The sequence below is a fragment of the Pteronotus mesoamericanus genome, unplaced genomic scaffold (assembly GCF_021234165.1).
Source record: "Pteronotus mesoamericanus isolate MK-2021 breed Mesoamerican mustached bat unplaced genomic scaffold, CSHL_Meso_final contig_263, whole genome shotgun sequence".
In the NCBI taxonomy this organism is placed as follows: domain Eukaryota; kingdom Metazoa; phylum Chordata; class Mammalia; order Chiroptera; family Mormoopidae; genus Pteronotus; species Pteronotus mesoamericanus.
The window spans coordinates 11,735,310-11,748,184 of NW_026555112.1; the positions used below are offsets into that span (position 1 = coordinate 11,735,310).

Here is a 12,875-nt window from a genome sequence, read left to right on the forward strand (position 1 = left end):
TATGCTTTTATCCTCATATCTACTAGACTGGTAAAATTTAAAAATGAAAATACCAAGTATTGGACAGAATAAGGAAGAATGGGAACACTCATCCACTGCTCTTGAGCATCAGCTTTGGAAAGCAATTTTGCATTATCTGGTAAAGTCATAGATATATGTCCTAAACAATACTGATTTCATTCCACTACCAAGTATATACCCTTGAAAATCCTCTGAATCTGTGTTCTAAGAGGTACATACAAGAATGGTCTTTGCAGTGTAAAGTATAATAACCTCAAACTGGAAGCAGTTCAGATCCACTCACAGAAGACTGGGTCAGAGGAAGATTCATATATTGGAGTATTATAGCATAGAAAAGGAATAAATTATAGCTTCAGGTCCTGGCACAAACATACTGTACAGTAACAAAAAGCTCAACACATGCATTAAGATTGCATTTCCCTTCACAGTCTTACCATATTTTATAAAGATAAAACCAGGACTGGATCTATACTTACTCATGCCCTATATCCAGGCTGAATGTTCTTCAGACCAAGAGCTATATTCTATTCACAATTATACTCACAGAACCTAAGAGACCACCAGACATAAAGAGGATACCCAACAGATATTTGTTGAATGAATGAATACATTGTGAACACACACATACACACAAAACAAATTTGTGTTTCTTAACAGCTATAATTAAGAAGATGAAAAGGCAAGCCACCAATACAAGTATTCAATAAAAGCTGATATCCAGAATCTATAAAGAATTCCTAAAACCAGTAAGAAAAAAAAAAGAGTCCAATAGAAAAACAGGGAAAAGTTCTTGTTGGTTTGCAAATTCAGCCCAGTAAACAGAAGCCAAAGAGAGAACAAAGATTCTTAACTAAATGGTAATGAAGATATGATATATTAAAGCTTTAGGTACATAGCTACAGCTGCATTTAGAGGGAAATGTCTTAACATAGAAATATTAAATAAGGATAAATCCTGAAACTCAATGATCTAAGCTTTCAAGTCAATAAATTTTTTAAATCAGCAAAATAAAGCCAAGAAGGTAAAATAAAGAAAATAATAAAGAACAGAAATTATTAATATGAAACATAAATATACAGTAGAGAGGATAAACAAAGTTAAACACTGTTCTTTGAAAAGACTAATGAAGTTGGTAGACTCCTGCTGAAACTGATGAAATGAGAGGAAAGGCAAAATTACCACTATCAGGAATGAAAAAGGGGGCCCTCCTACACTACAGATCTTACAGATGTTACAAGGGTCATAACTAGAATTAAAAATTTAACTAAAATTTGAAAATATTAGATAAAATCAAAAATTTTCAGGGAAGGTACAATATACCAAACTGATAGGAGATTTTTTAAATAAAAAGAAAGCCTAAATCATTTTATATCTATGAAAGAAGTTTAATTCATAGTTAAAAACCTATCCACAAAGAAAATTCCAGGTCAAAATGGCTTAAGCAGTAAAATCAACCTAACATTTAGAAAGAAACAATACCAGTCTGACACCAACTCTTCCAGATATTAGTAATAGAGAAAAAAGGTATACATTTTAATTCCAATTCCTTTTATGATGCCAACATGACCTTGACAGTAAAATCTAAAAATGACTTTGCAAGAAAAGAAAGTCTCTCTCACAAACAGGGAGGCAGAAATATTAAACATTAGCAAAAAATAAATCAAGCAATATATCAAAAGGATTATTCTCAGCTATACATTAGATTATTCCAAGAATATAAGGTGCTTAAAAGTTAGATAAGCAATCAATGTAATTCACATTAACAGATATGGAAAAGAAAAGCCATTTGATCAACTCAATAATTTTCTTAGGTCCAGAAAAGACTTGTGATAGAAGTTTAACAACTATTCAAGGTTAAAAAGAAACAAAACTCCTAGCAAACCAAGAATAAAACCAAACTCTTTAGTCTATAAAAGGGTATTTTTTAAAAAAAAAAATCCTTTAGCAAAAACCAAAATCAGCTTTCTATTATTTGATCATGAATTAGACAGGTATTTACTATTACCACTTTCATTCTATGTTTTATTGGAGATGCTATCCCATGCAATAAGTCAAGAATAAGAATAAAGAAATAAAATTTTTAAGAATTAGAAACTGTCACTATTCACAAATGATTGTATATATAAAACATTCAAAAGAAAATCTATTAATAAATTATTTGAACTATTAATTGAGTTTAGGAAGCTTGCTGAATTCAAGATCAATAAAAATTGGATATGAGCTATGTGTGAACTACCACACTAAAAACTTTTCTTTCTCTTGTTTTACAATAAAATATTATTTTAAAAACTTATTTACTTAATAAAAGTTCTCTTCCTGCTAAGAACAGTTCTGAGACAACATCACGAACTTCTACTTCATCAGTAACAATGGGTCCAATTTGTAGTGTTCGCCTATTTGTATCAGAAAGAGCTTCCAAGACAGCCAGGAACCGGGATGAAGTGCTATCAAACATCTCATCCAACAACCGTTCTGTGACAGTACGTGGCCACGGCAACTGTAATTAAGAAAAAAATACAGTCCATATTAAAAAGTTCTATAATGTCTGATATTATTAAGCAAAGATAAGTAAGACATGCTTAATGCTAAAAGAGAGTGGTTAACCTATCAATGAGATGGCTGCTTTTATGATTTTCATTTTTTGAGGTGTTATTCCAGACCCCATTAAGTTTTGTGTCATGTTGCCATTACATCAAAGACTTTACTATGTTTTTACATGTTTTTATTTCCTTTTTATACTTAAAAAGGCTGTTTATTACTATCTTTTTATTAGAGCAGCATCAATCCCCATATGCTTTGTGGAACTTCATTACCATATGTGGTTCTGTCAGGAACTGATACTGAAATTTTGGTTGCCTGAGAATCTCTCAGGAGGGCTTTTCAGATTCACAGACCACCTCTCCAGAGAGTCTGTGCGCCTGTGTGGGACATTTTTAGCAAGCACTGCAGGAAATTCCGATGCAGGGTCCTCAAACCCAAAAGTGAAACAGTATTTTGTAGTATAAATAACTGGTCTCATGTTAGTTAACTCTAAAGAAGAGTTGACCTGTATACTAATAAGCTAATGACTGTTAAGGCCCTGTGTGAATTCCCAGCCATTCTGCTGTGTATCAACCCAGAATGATTTCACCTCCTGACAGCTTGCTTTGGGCCTTATTCTGACAAATTACCTGGAAATAAGAAAGGTGGCTCTAGGTGGCTTTCCCAGAACCCCTGTCCAATTAGAACATACCTGTCACATTCCCCATGATTCCTTTCCTACTTTCCTCTTCTTGGGGCAAAGTCAGAAGGACAGAAAAACAAAAGCAGAAATAAAACCCAGATAGATTAGGGTGAACTTGCTTTTTAAAATATCATAGGAAACCTAGCAAAAAGCAGAAGAGAATATCAGAGCTACAGATGAATATCAAGCAAAGGATTTTAAAATATAAATTTTTAAGATCTATAAAAAAGATTTAAAGTCAAAGCAATAAAAAATGGATTGTCAAGCATGACAAGCAAAATATTAATATCTATAAAAAACACTGAGTTCATTCAAATATATTTTAAAAATTAAAATCTCTAGTAGGAAGATAAGATTATCTTTCAAAGACTGAAAGGTAATTCACAAAAAAGAAAAGAAAAAGTAAACACAAATATAAGGTAAAGTTGAATATTAAAAATAAAATTAAAACAAGCCATTTTATTGAAAATGAATTATAACAAATAAACAGTAATAGATTGAGGCAAAATTGATACATGCAGGTTGTCACCCTAGAGAAACTATTTTGGAAATTAATTTGGCAGTATATATCATGAGAAATAAAAGTATATCCTTTGATTCAAATCCTATACCTTGAATTTTATACACAAGAAATTAAAGAAAGAAAATACATATACTTGAAGATATTGATTACATCAATATTTGTAACAGCAAAGAATTGGAAACAACTTAAATAATAGTAATAAAAATACCAGACAAATTCTGGTACATATACTTCATAGGGCACATAAGAGCATCTTTAAAAATGTCAGGACAGATGAGAAGCTGAATGACACAACCTAAACAGTCTGTTCCCCTTCTAAACACTATGATTTTCATGATATTTACTCCATACAATGCATTATGTTAATTTCCCAACATAGTACACCTATTCCTGTCAAGTTTCTCATTGTCCCCAATAAACTTTGCTTACTCCTGCTTCTGAGTTACAATCCTCTTCTAATCCTTTTCTTAGACTGTTTCCCTCTCGTTTCCTGTCTGGTCAAATCCTGCTTATTATTCTAAAGCCATTCAAAAAGACAACTGCAGTTTAAGTCTTTTCTATATCCCACACACTTGAAAACAATATTAAGTGTTCAATATATGGAATGAATGAAAAATAAACAATAGCAATAGCGAATATTTACTGAGGACCTACTATGTGCCAGGAACATTCTAAGGGATTTACATGCAACTCATTTAATCACTACCATCATTTCCTCCTTAATACTTCAGACAAGCTACAATTATTATTTTTATTATGTAATTTCTCCACTAAACTGTAATCTCTATCTTGTTCACATAGCAGGTACTTTAAAAATACAGAGTCCAGCAGAAGTAACACCTGCTTGAGCATAGTTGGTAGGGTATTAACATAGGTATAATAATTTATAGTTTTAATTTGAACATTTCACCTAAAATGTAATGTGGTGTGTTTGAGTGTGATACTGTTACATTACAGAATTACATGCTTACCATTTTGTAATAAGAGTTTATAATAAAAAGGGGGCATTATCTGTGCCAGACCCTGTGTTTATTGAATGAATCAGTAATGAGTCAATCATTAGGAGTCTTAATCAGTAGTCCTTTACAAGAATCCTTTGAAAGTCACAATTATTTACTATGAGTTACTGGCTTACAAACTCAAAAATGTTTTATAAAATAAATATAATGCAAATTGAAATTATTTTATAAGAAACAATAAAATTACTTCATACATACAAAGCAGGGCATTCTGCAAACTGTCAAAGTAATATACTATGACTTTACAAAAAGGGTTATGTTCACTTTTCTCTATAAAAACTACCCACTAAAAAGATATATCACCATAAATTTCCATGTAATAATTAAATTAAAGAAAATCAGAAATAAATTATTTTTAATGTAATGTCTGGAATTTTAAACACTTTTCTTTGAAAATATATTTAATTTTTATACCAGGATGATTATAAATCAGGTCCTAATAATATGCTAGTAAATGGCAATCTTGCAGTTTTGAATACATAAATTTGGTTTGCTCAGAGGAAAAAAATGCTAGTGAGAAAGAACTGACCCCTGCTCTCTTACAAACAGGATAGCATTACTACTTAACAAAACCAGATGTAGGCATTTCAACAGCTCATCCATGAAATTATCTATAATTTGGGAAGTTACCACCCCCAACAATTAATTATACACCTTTGGTTGGTAAGGGGATATGATTTAAAGGGCAGTATGAAATGCACTTCTGGGTTCAGTCTTCAATATAACATAGTGACGCTAAGTAGCCATAGATGACTATAATGTCCAAATAGCACTTGAATTTAAATATTGATTTATTTAACATTTTTTAAAAACATAAAATTACTCCTATAAGAAGAAATGAGTTAGGAGAATAGCAGCCACTGTAGCAATGAGAAAGCACTGGACCAGATTCTGGTCACAGTGCTGCCAGCAGCTACCTTCGTGACCTAGAGCCAGTAACTTAAATACTCTGGGATTTACTGTCCCCATCTGTAATAGATAAGGGCTAAACCAAATGATTTCTAAAATCCCTTCCAGACCCTGAGGTTCTACTCCTCTTCTGTCAGAAACTACTCATCTTCTTCCCCCTCACTTCCATTTTCAGTCCCCACAAAGAGGCTCACAGAAGAGCGATTATGACCCCTACAATAGTCAGGGAAGGCTTCAAAGAAATACAGAACTAGCCTGAAAGAACACGGAGACTCAGAAAAGCAAAGGGAAGACAGTGGGAGAAGAAGAATGGAAGGAGGAAGAAAAGGCAGAGGACCCCACAAGACATAGCTAGGTCCCAGCCGTCTCCTGTGGTGGCCCTCAGTGCTGTTTGCCAAATACGTTTGTGGCTGGAAGGGGCCATGTGATGAGGCCTGACATGTGAAAAGCATAAACCACCATCACTTCCATGCTGGGCATTACCATCTGTGTGAGACCCTCCAAAGCTCTCCTATCTCCCCTCTGACAGAATAGCCAGCAACTTTTGAAATGAGGACTGCTCCTCAATCGGGCCCTGAGCAGCAGTCACGAGCAGAGACTCCTGATACCCAGAATAACTTGACTCCAATGGGAAATAAATGGGTGTTTGAAAGCACCAAGATATGGGAGCTGTTTATTGCTACACTATGACCTAGTTCCTAAACACTCCCCAAGGAGACACCTGAAGCGGATGAGAAAAGGCGCCTCTACCTTTTCTCCAACCTCAAAGCCTTCTAATGACTAAGCGAACATCAAGCAGCCAAAGACAAAGGCCCCTGCAGAACCACTCAGGGGTCTGTGCATTTGAACCTTCACCAGAAACTTCTTTAGCTTCATACCCTTTGAAGCTACAAAACTGGGATTGTATGAAGGTACAAAAGTTTTGAGAAAGGATTGAAGTGAGGTTGTGTCCAAATCAGGAAGATATCCTTCTCACTGTTTGCTGCTGATGCAGAGAATAAAATACAGGGTTTAATATTTAGTGAGCAAGCTTAAAAGATACAGAGGTATAACACAAATATACCACAAATGAGTCTGAAATAGAGGAGACATCCTTAGACTTACAGTTTGTACCTCCCTTAGGTTAATTCTTATCTTTGGTCTAAAGAAATTTTTGTTTTTTCTTCTGGATTCAAATACTCCTCTTTTGAAGATCATCACTGCCATCTGCCCCAAAAAGAAGAATCATGTATGAAGTTACCATGGGATACAACTACTAACATGAAGTATTTCAACTGTAGAGTGCAGTAAATGGCTTCTATTTCGTGAAATTTTTATACCTTTATTGTGGCCTCTCTATAGTCTCTTCTGGATTCTTCTGATGATTGTGAGGAACCCATGGACTCCAGTTGCCTTAATTCATCAATTTTCGCTAAAGCACGCCGAGCAAATGCCTGTGTGCAATTAAAATAAATTTAATTTATTTTAAGTAAGAGTACAGTGATTAAAAATGTACCAAGACAGTATGTTTTATTCTCCCAGAATTGGATTTAACTGACGAACTGAACTCTAGGCTGATGCTGACTTTCTATAACACAGTTATCTAGCCTACCATTTCCTATAAGCACACTAAATTCTGCAGATCTAAAGTTAATAAACTGTCAGATATGCTACCTTTACGAATTAAGAAAGTTTGAAAACAAGAAAAGTCAAATTCTGGTACTGATATTTTCGGTACCTACCTAATACAAAATAATATTGAATGCAAAAAAGAAAACTAAACCGGGAAGGAAAGTGAATTGCATACGAGAATACAATGAGGAAGGAAAGACAGCAGAAATCTTATTCAGAAGAGCAGCCAAGAAGGTGGAAGTGAATAGAAAATGAAGGGGAGAGAAGACAGTAGAGCAACAGATCACAAAAAGGAGAAACCAAGCAAGTTTCTGCAAATTAAGCCTGGGACTTTTGTCTTTGCTTCACTGCAGTTCTTTGGGTTTTGTTTGTTTGTGTATGCTTTTTCTCGCCAGACAGCTAAAGCAGAATATGCTGCACAAGTTGTATTTTAAAATATTGATATCCTCAGAATGAAGAAGTAGCCCACCTCTCCATGAATACCAGCTTGGCAGTCATAGTAGCACTGGCAGACAGCAGTGTAAAGAGTAGCTCGCCATGTCAGGTACCTGACAGACAGGAGGGGGACGGAGGATTCCATGCATATACTGGCCCACAGCAGATATTCTAAGGCCTGAGAAAGAAAGGGCACAACTGAATACATTTTCATTTTAAGCCAATAATTACGATTTTTATTCAATATTATCAGATGTGTGAGCACAAATTGCTCACTAGTTAAACCAAAAATGTCAAGAAAACAGAAGCATTTGAAAAGTAACTGAATTTAGAGAACTCAAAATCTCATTAACCATTTTAGAATGTCTTCCTTCTTAGCTCTGAAAGTCCTATGGACTTGTCTCATTTTTATTAATATATATCATATGTCAACAATAGTGTAGGAGCTAATTCCAACAATACAATTGTAATAGCTGGTCTGGAACCAATGTATTATTTTGAAAATAAACTGGAATAGCAGGATAGGGAAAATGGAAAGTGCTTCCAGTCTGCGGCCTGTGATACTTAGTAGAAACAGTTGAGGATTGGAATCAAACAGATCTGGGTTTCAGTCCAATTGTATCACCTAGTAGCTGTCTCATTTTTACCTCACCAGATCTCAACGTTCTCATCTTTAAAATGGGCATTTTAGCACATCACCCCAGTGCTGTTGTGCAGGAGACAACATACATGGCATGCTAGGATGATATCTGGCACACTCCATAAATGGTGTCTATTTCCAGGGAAATTATTCCCAGGGTACGATGTGAAACAAAATGATGAGGAAAAGGTCATTGTTGTTGGCCTGTCTGTAGGAATATACGTAAAAGCCTCTTGTGCTATTTTAGCTAAATGACTTTTCCCCACAAATCCACTGATTTCTTTTTGAACATACCCTTCCCACAAACCGTATGCTGGGAAACACTATTTGACTACATGTATTCTGCAATTAACTTTTTCAGTCATTCTCCTTTCTTCAGAAATATTCTAAAAGCTCAAAGAGTAGGTGGATTATATTGCCTTTTCATTAGACTGAATATAAGAAGGAATTTGGTCTGTGCTCCACATACTGTTATAAAAAATTTTACTAGGATGAAAATAAGACTTTGTGAGCTAAATATCTCAGAATGTCAAATTCTAATTTCTATCCATAGAAATATCGACCTTAACCAAGCAGGTCCTCATATGTCTCCCTGGATGACTGGCTACTTCCCCCCTCGTCTCCGTCTTGGGTCTCACCGCCGCCCTTCTTCTTATACACTCCTTCCTTAAACAGCCTCCTTACCTCCTCCATAGTTACCTTTTTAACATGCACACTGGGTTGTGTCACTCTTGTGCTTAAGATGCATCAGTTGCCCGCTACTGCATATATGACAAAGTACAAGCCTTTTGCAGGGCATAGAAGGACAGCTCCAGCCTGCCCCCATGCCCCACCACTCTTGACCTTGCATCATATACTCAAAGCTGGTCCAAAATGCTTTCCATTCCACAAAACACATCTTAGTGGACCAAATATGTGTGTCTTTATTCACTCTCTTCTCTCCTTTACCTGCCCTATTTGGCTGAAACACTATAGTAGCAGGGTTACCTCGGACAATTTTTACATTCCATGTGCCTCCAGTTCCTCATCCATATAGGTATAAGAGTAATTAAGATTGTCTAAAGACCAAATAAGTTAATATACACTAAATTCTTAGAACATAGAAAACATAGTGTTAGCTTTGGTAATAGCAATGTAGACAAAGAAAGAGAAAGGGGAAGCAGAACAAGGTAGAGGAACAGGAGGAGAAGAAGGAGAAGGAAGAAAAAGAGCAAGAGGGAAGAGAACCAATTGTTAAGACTTTTCTGATGTCACTAGACAGAAATGAACATGGCCTCCTTTCTGTCTCTACTGTAATTGTGTTGTGTGCGTGTATGATTTACATATATTTTATATACACATGTCATATGTCACATTGAATAGCATTCATATGCTCATGTGTGTGATTCCAGATTGTGATGTCTTGGAAAATACGGATAATGCATTATTCCTTATTATATCTCCAGCACCTAGAATAGTACCTCGCAAATATTCCCAAGTAGCTACTAAATGAATTCATTGAACAACCCTGAATTCAGCAGACCCGACCAAGAAAGGGCTCACAGATATTCTAGATTCTCAAGAAAATGATGAGAATAAACTTGGACTACAGAATAAAGCCCCCCTTCCAGTAACAAATTCCACCTTCAGTACTTGAGGAATTAATTAAAGAAAAGTACATGTATAGTAGTCAGACCCATCTTGAAAAGGCAAGTCATTAGAAAGGTCCAGGAGCTGTACATTCAGAAAACCTACCATATTGACATAGTATTTAATAGTAAAAATAGATTCAGACCCCATTACCATCTTTGGAGTCTCCAAAGACAATGTATATACTCCATTCGCAAGCAACTCAGCATATTGAGAAAGAAGTCTGAAAGGGCCAAATTCTCCACAGTCTGGTCAGTTTTGATTCCAGAAGTAGAGCAGGGCTTGACACAGCATTGTGACATTCTTGGCTATCCACTGGAAGGTAAGCCCATCCCACTAGAATATAAGTTCACTTAGAAAATGGATCTTGTCTATCTTTTCACCACTGTACCCCCAGCCATTAGGACTTTATCTGGCATGTAGTAGATATGCAATAATTATTTGCTGACCGACTGACCTTCATTTAAGTTTCGGTTCATGATGCCTAACATGGAACCATTTTGAGTAATCATAAAATCAAAGGGCTAAAGTCGACCTAAATTTACCACTGTCAACGTCGCCAGCACCACCACCTGATGTCCCACACCTTCACTGCTCAAGAGTTCCCACCTCCAGGTGGCATCTGTGGACATGCAAAGTACTTGCTTAACCTGAAATGAAATCCATTTTGATATGCCTCCAATGTATTAATCCTAGCTATGCCTTCTGGAACAGCACAAAACCATTCAAAACTCACTTTCAGATTACGGCCCTCCAAGACTCTGAAAGCACCTACGCCATCTGTCCTCCTCCCCTCCCCCCAGTTCTGTCTCCCAGAGAGAGACCCTTGAGTGCTTCCCTATCTCCCAGAGCTGCACTTCCCTCACCCTCATGGTTAATCTTCTATGGCTTTGCTCCAGGTTGCAAATGTCCTTTGTATGACTAGACCACAGTAAAATGACACTTCCAGTCCCTGGTCCTGGACACTACACCTCTACTTAGTTGACATGGGGTTGCTTATTGCAGTTTTTGTTGTTGTAGTTTTTGTTGCTGTTGTCCTGTTGTTATTGTTTGCTAACCTTGCCACAGTGATAGGGAATTAACAGTTATCAAAACTTGAGCTTTCTCACATCTGCTGTACAAAAACCCTATTGTGGATTTTTGCATTTGGTTTGTTGTATTTGGTTTGTTGTATTTGTTTGTTTGTTGGTTTGTTGGATTAAGCCAGGTATAAATTTCCCCCCTTTAAGTGAACATGTCTTTCAAAAAGACCTCAGGATTCCAGGTACTAGAAATTTCACATTTCAAAATTAAAATGGCTTTGGTTACCAGTTGTTCATGTTATTTCTGGGTTTGGCCTCAGCCTTAGCATAAGAGACCCTAAATCACAGGTGTTAGTGCCATAAGGGACCTTAAAAGTAACTTAATCTGACTCCACGGGAATGAACTGGTGCGACTCAGCTGGAGCTGGAACCCAGGTTTTCGGCCTCCCGAGTACAGAAGTATTCTTTCCAGTACATAGGGACAACTTGACAAAGGGGAGTTCTTTTAAAAATCAACAACAAAAAGCCATCATTTCACTTAGGGATGTGAAAAAACATCATTCCTCTTAGGGTTCTGGAAAACCATTATTCAGATTTTTAAAATGAAAAGCGATTTCCAAAAAACTACTTCTTAATTTTTTTTTGCCTCTAAAAGATAAAACTATTTCTATTAATTTTTTAATTGATGGGAGTTAAGCAGAACTGTTCTCTTCATAGAAAAAGCAAACACTGAAAACCAAATTTAAATTTAAAAATAAATAAAATTTAAAAGGAAATCAAAAACTGTTTTTAATCTTCACCCTTGACATGCTTATTCATTTTAGAGAGCGGGGAAAGGAAGGAGAGAGAGAGGGAGAGAAATATCAATGGGAGAGAAAACGTCAATCAGTTGCCTCCAAATCTGCATGTGTCCTGACCAGGAATCGAACCCACAACCTTTCAGTTTACAGAATGATGCGCCAACCAACTGAGCCACACCGGCCGAGCTAAAAACTGCTATAAGTGCTTGTATCACAAGCAGGAAAATTCAAATTGGAACAAGGAAATCCCACTTGTTTTTAATCCATCAGACTGGCATAAGCTGAAGAGATTGTTAATGTCATATTGGTAAAAGCATGGGTCAAATCACTGTCGGTGGAAGAGTTTTGGGGGCAATGTTCTTCTATTAAAGGTTTTAAGATATCAAAAACATAAAAAATAAAATAAATCATTTGCTATACTAACTCTTCATTTAAAAAAGAAGGAAGAAGAAGGAAGAAGAAGAAAGAAAAAGAGGAGGGAAGGGGAGGCACAGGAGCAGGGGGGGAGGGAAAGGGGAAGAAGAAGAGGAAGAGGAAACGGAAGAAAAAGAAGAAAAACCAAAGTATAGGAGGCCAGCAAGAGCATGGTTCATGTAGTACACACACAATTAATCAATTCACCCACATGATGGCACTGCAGCATCATTGATATCAGCCTTTGAGGGCAGCAGCACTGAGAAGCAATTCAAAGTTTGGATTTGAAGTTTATGTAATGGAATGTGGAATAATTTCACAATCATTGTTCAAGCCACAAACTTTACAAATGAAACTGACATCAACATTTTTTAGAATGAATAGACTCTACTGTATATTTTAATGTTTGCTGAGTATTTTATTACAGTTCTAAATGCCTCAGAAACTACAGATTACACCATAAATGACAGCAAAGTTGTAATATGTCTTTAGGAAAAGAGATTTCAGAAATCTGCCCTCCCTCCATTCCCCGAGCTTATGCTGGTGACCTCCCTGAACACAAGTGCTGTTTCTCATCTGGGGAGTAGCCCCCGGCCAGGCTAGGTCTTCAGGATGTCTTCAGGAATACA

At 36.1% G+C, this 12,875-nt stretch overlaps 1 protein-coding gene across 1 annotated transcript in view; it reads right to left on the reverse strand.

Moving 5' to 3' along the window:
* Positions 1-12,875, reverse strand: part of CFAP54 (cilia and flagella associated protein 54) — a 245,943-nt gene that overhangs the window by 212,464 nt on the left and 20,604 nt on the right. Inside the window, exons 6-9 of the mRNA XM_054574504.1 lie at positions 7,776-7,919; positions 7,015-7,128; positions 6,800-6,901; positions 2,320-2,518 (exon numbers count right to left, since the gene is read on the reverse strand). Coding sequence (XP_054430479.1) covers positions 2,320-2,518; positions 6,800-6,901; positions 7,015-7,128; positions 7,776-7,919 — 559 coding nt within the window. The remainder of the gene's footprint in view (positions 1-2,319; positions 2,519-6,799; positions 6,902-7,014; positions 7,129-7,775; positions 7,920-12,875) is intronic.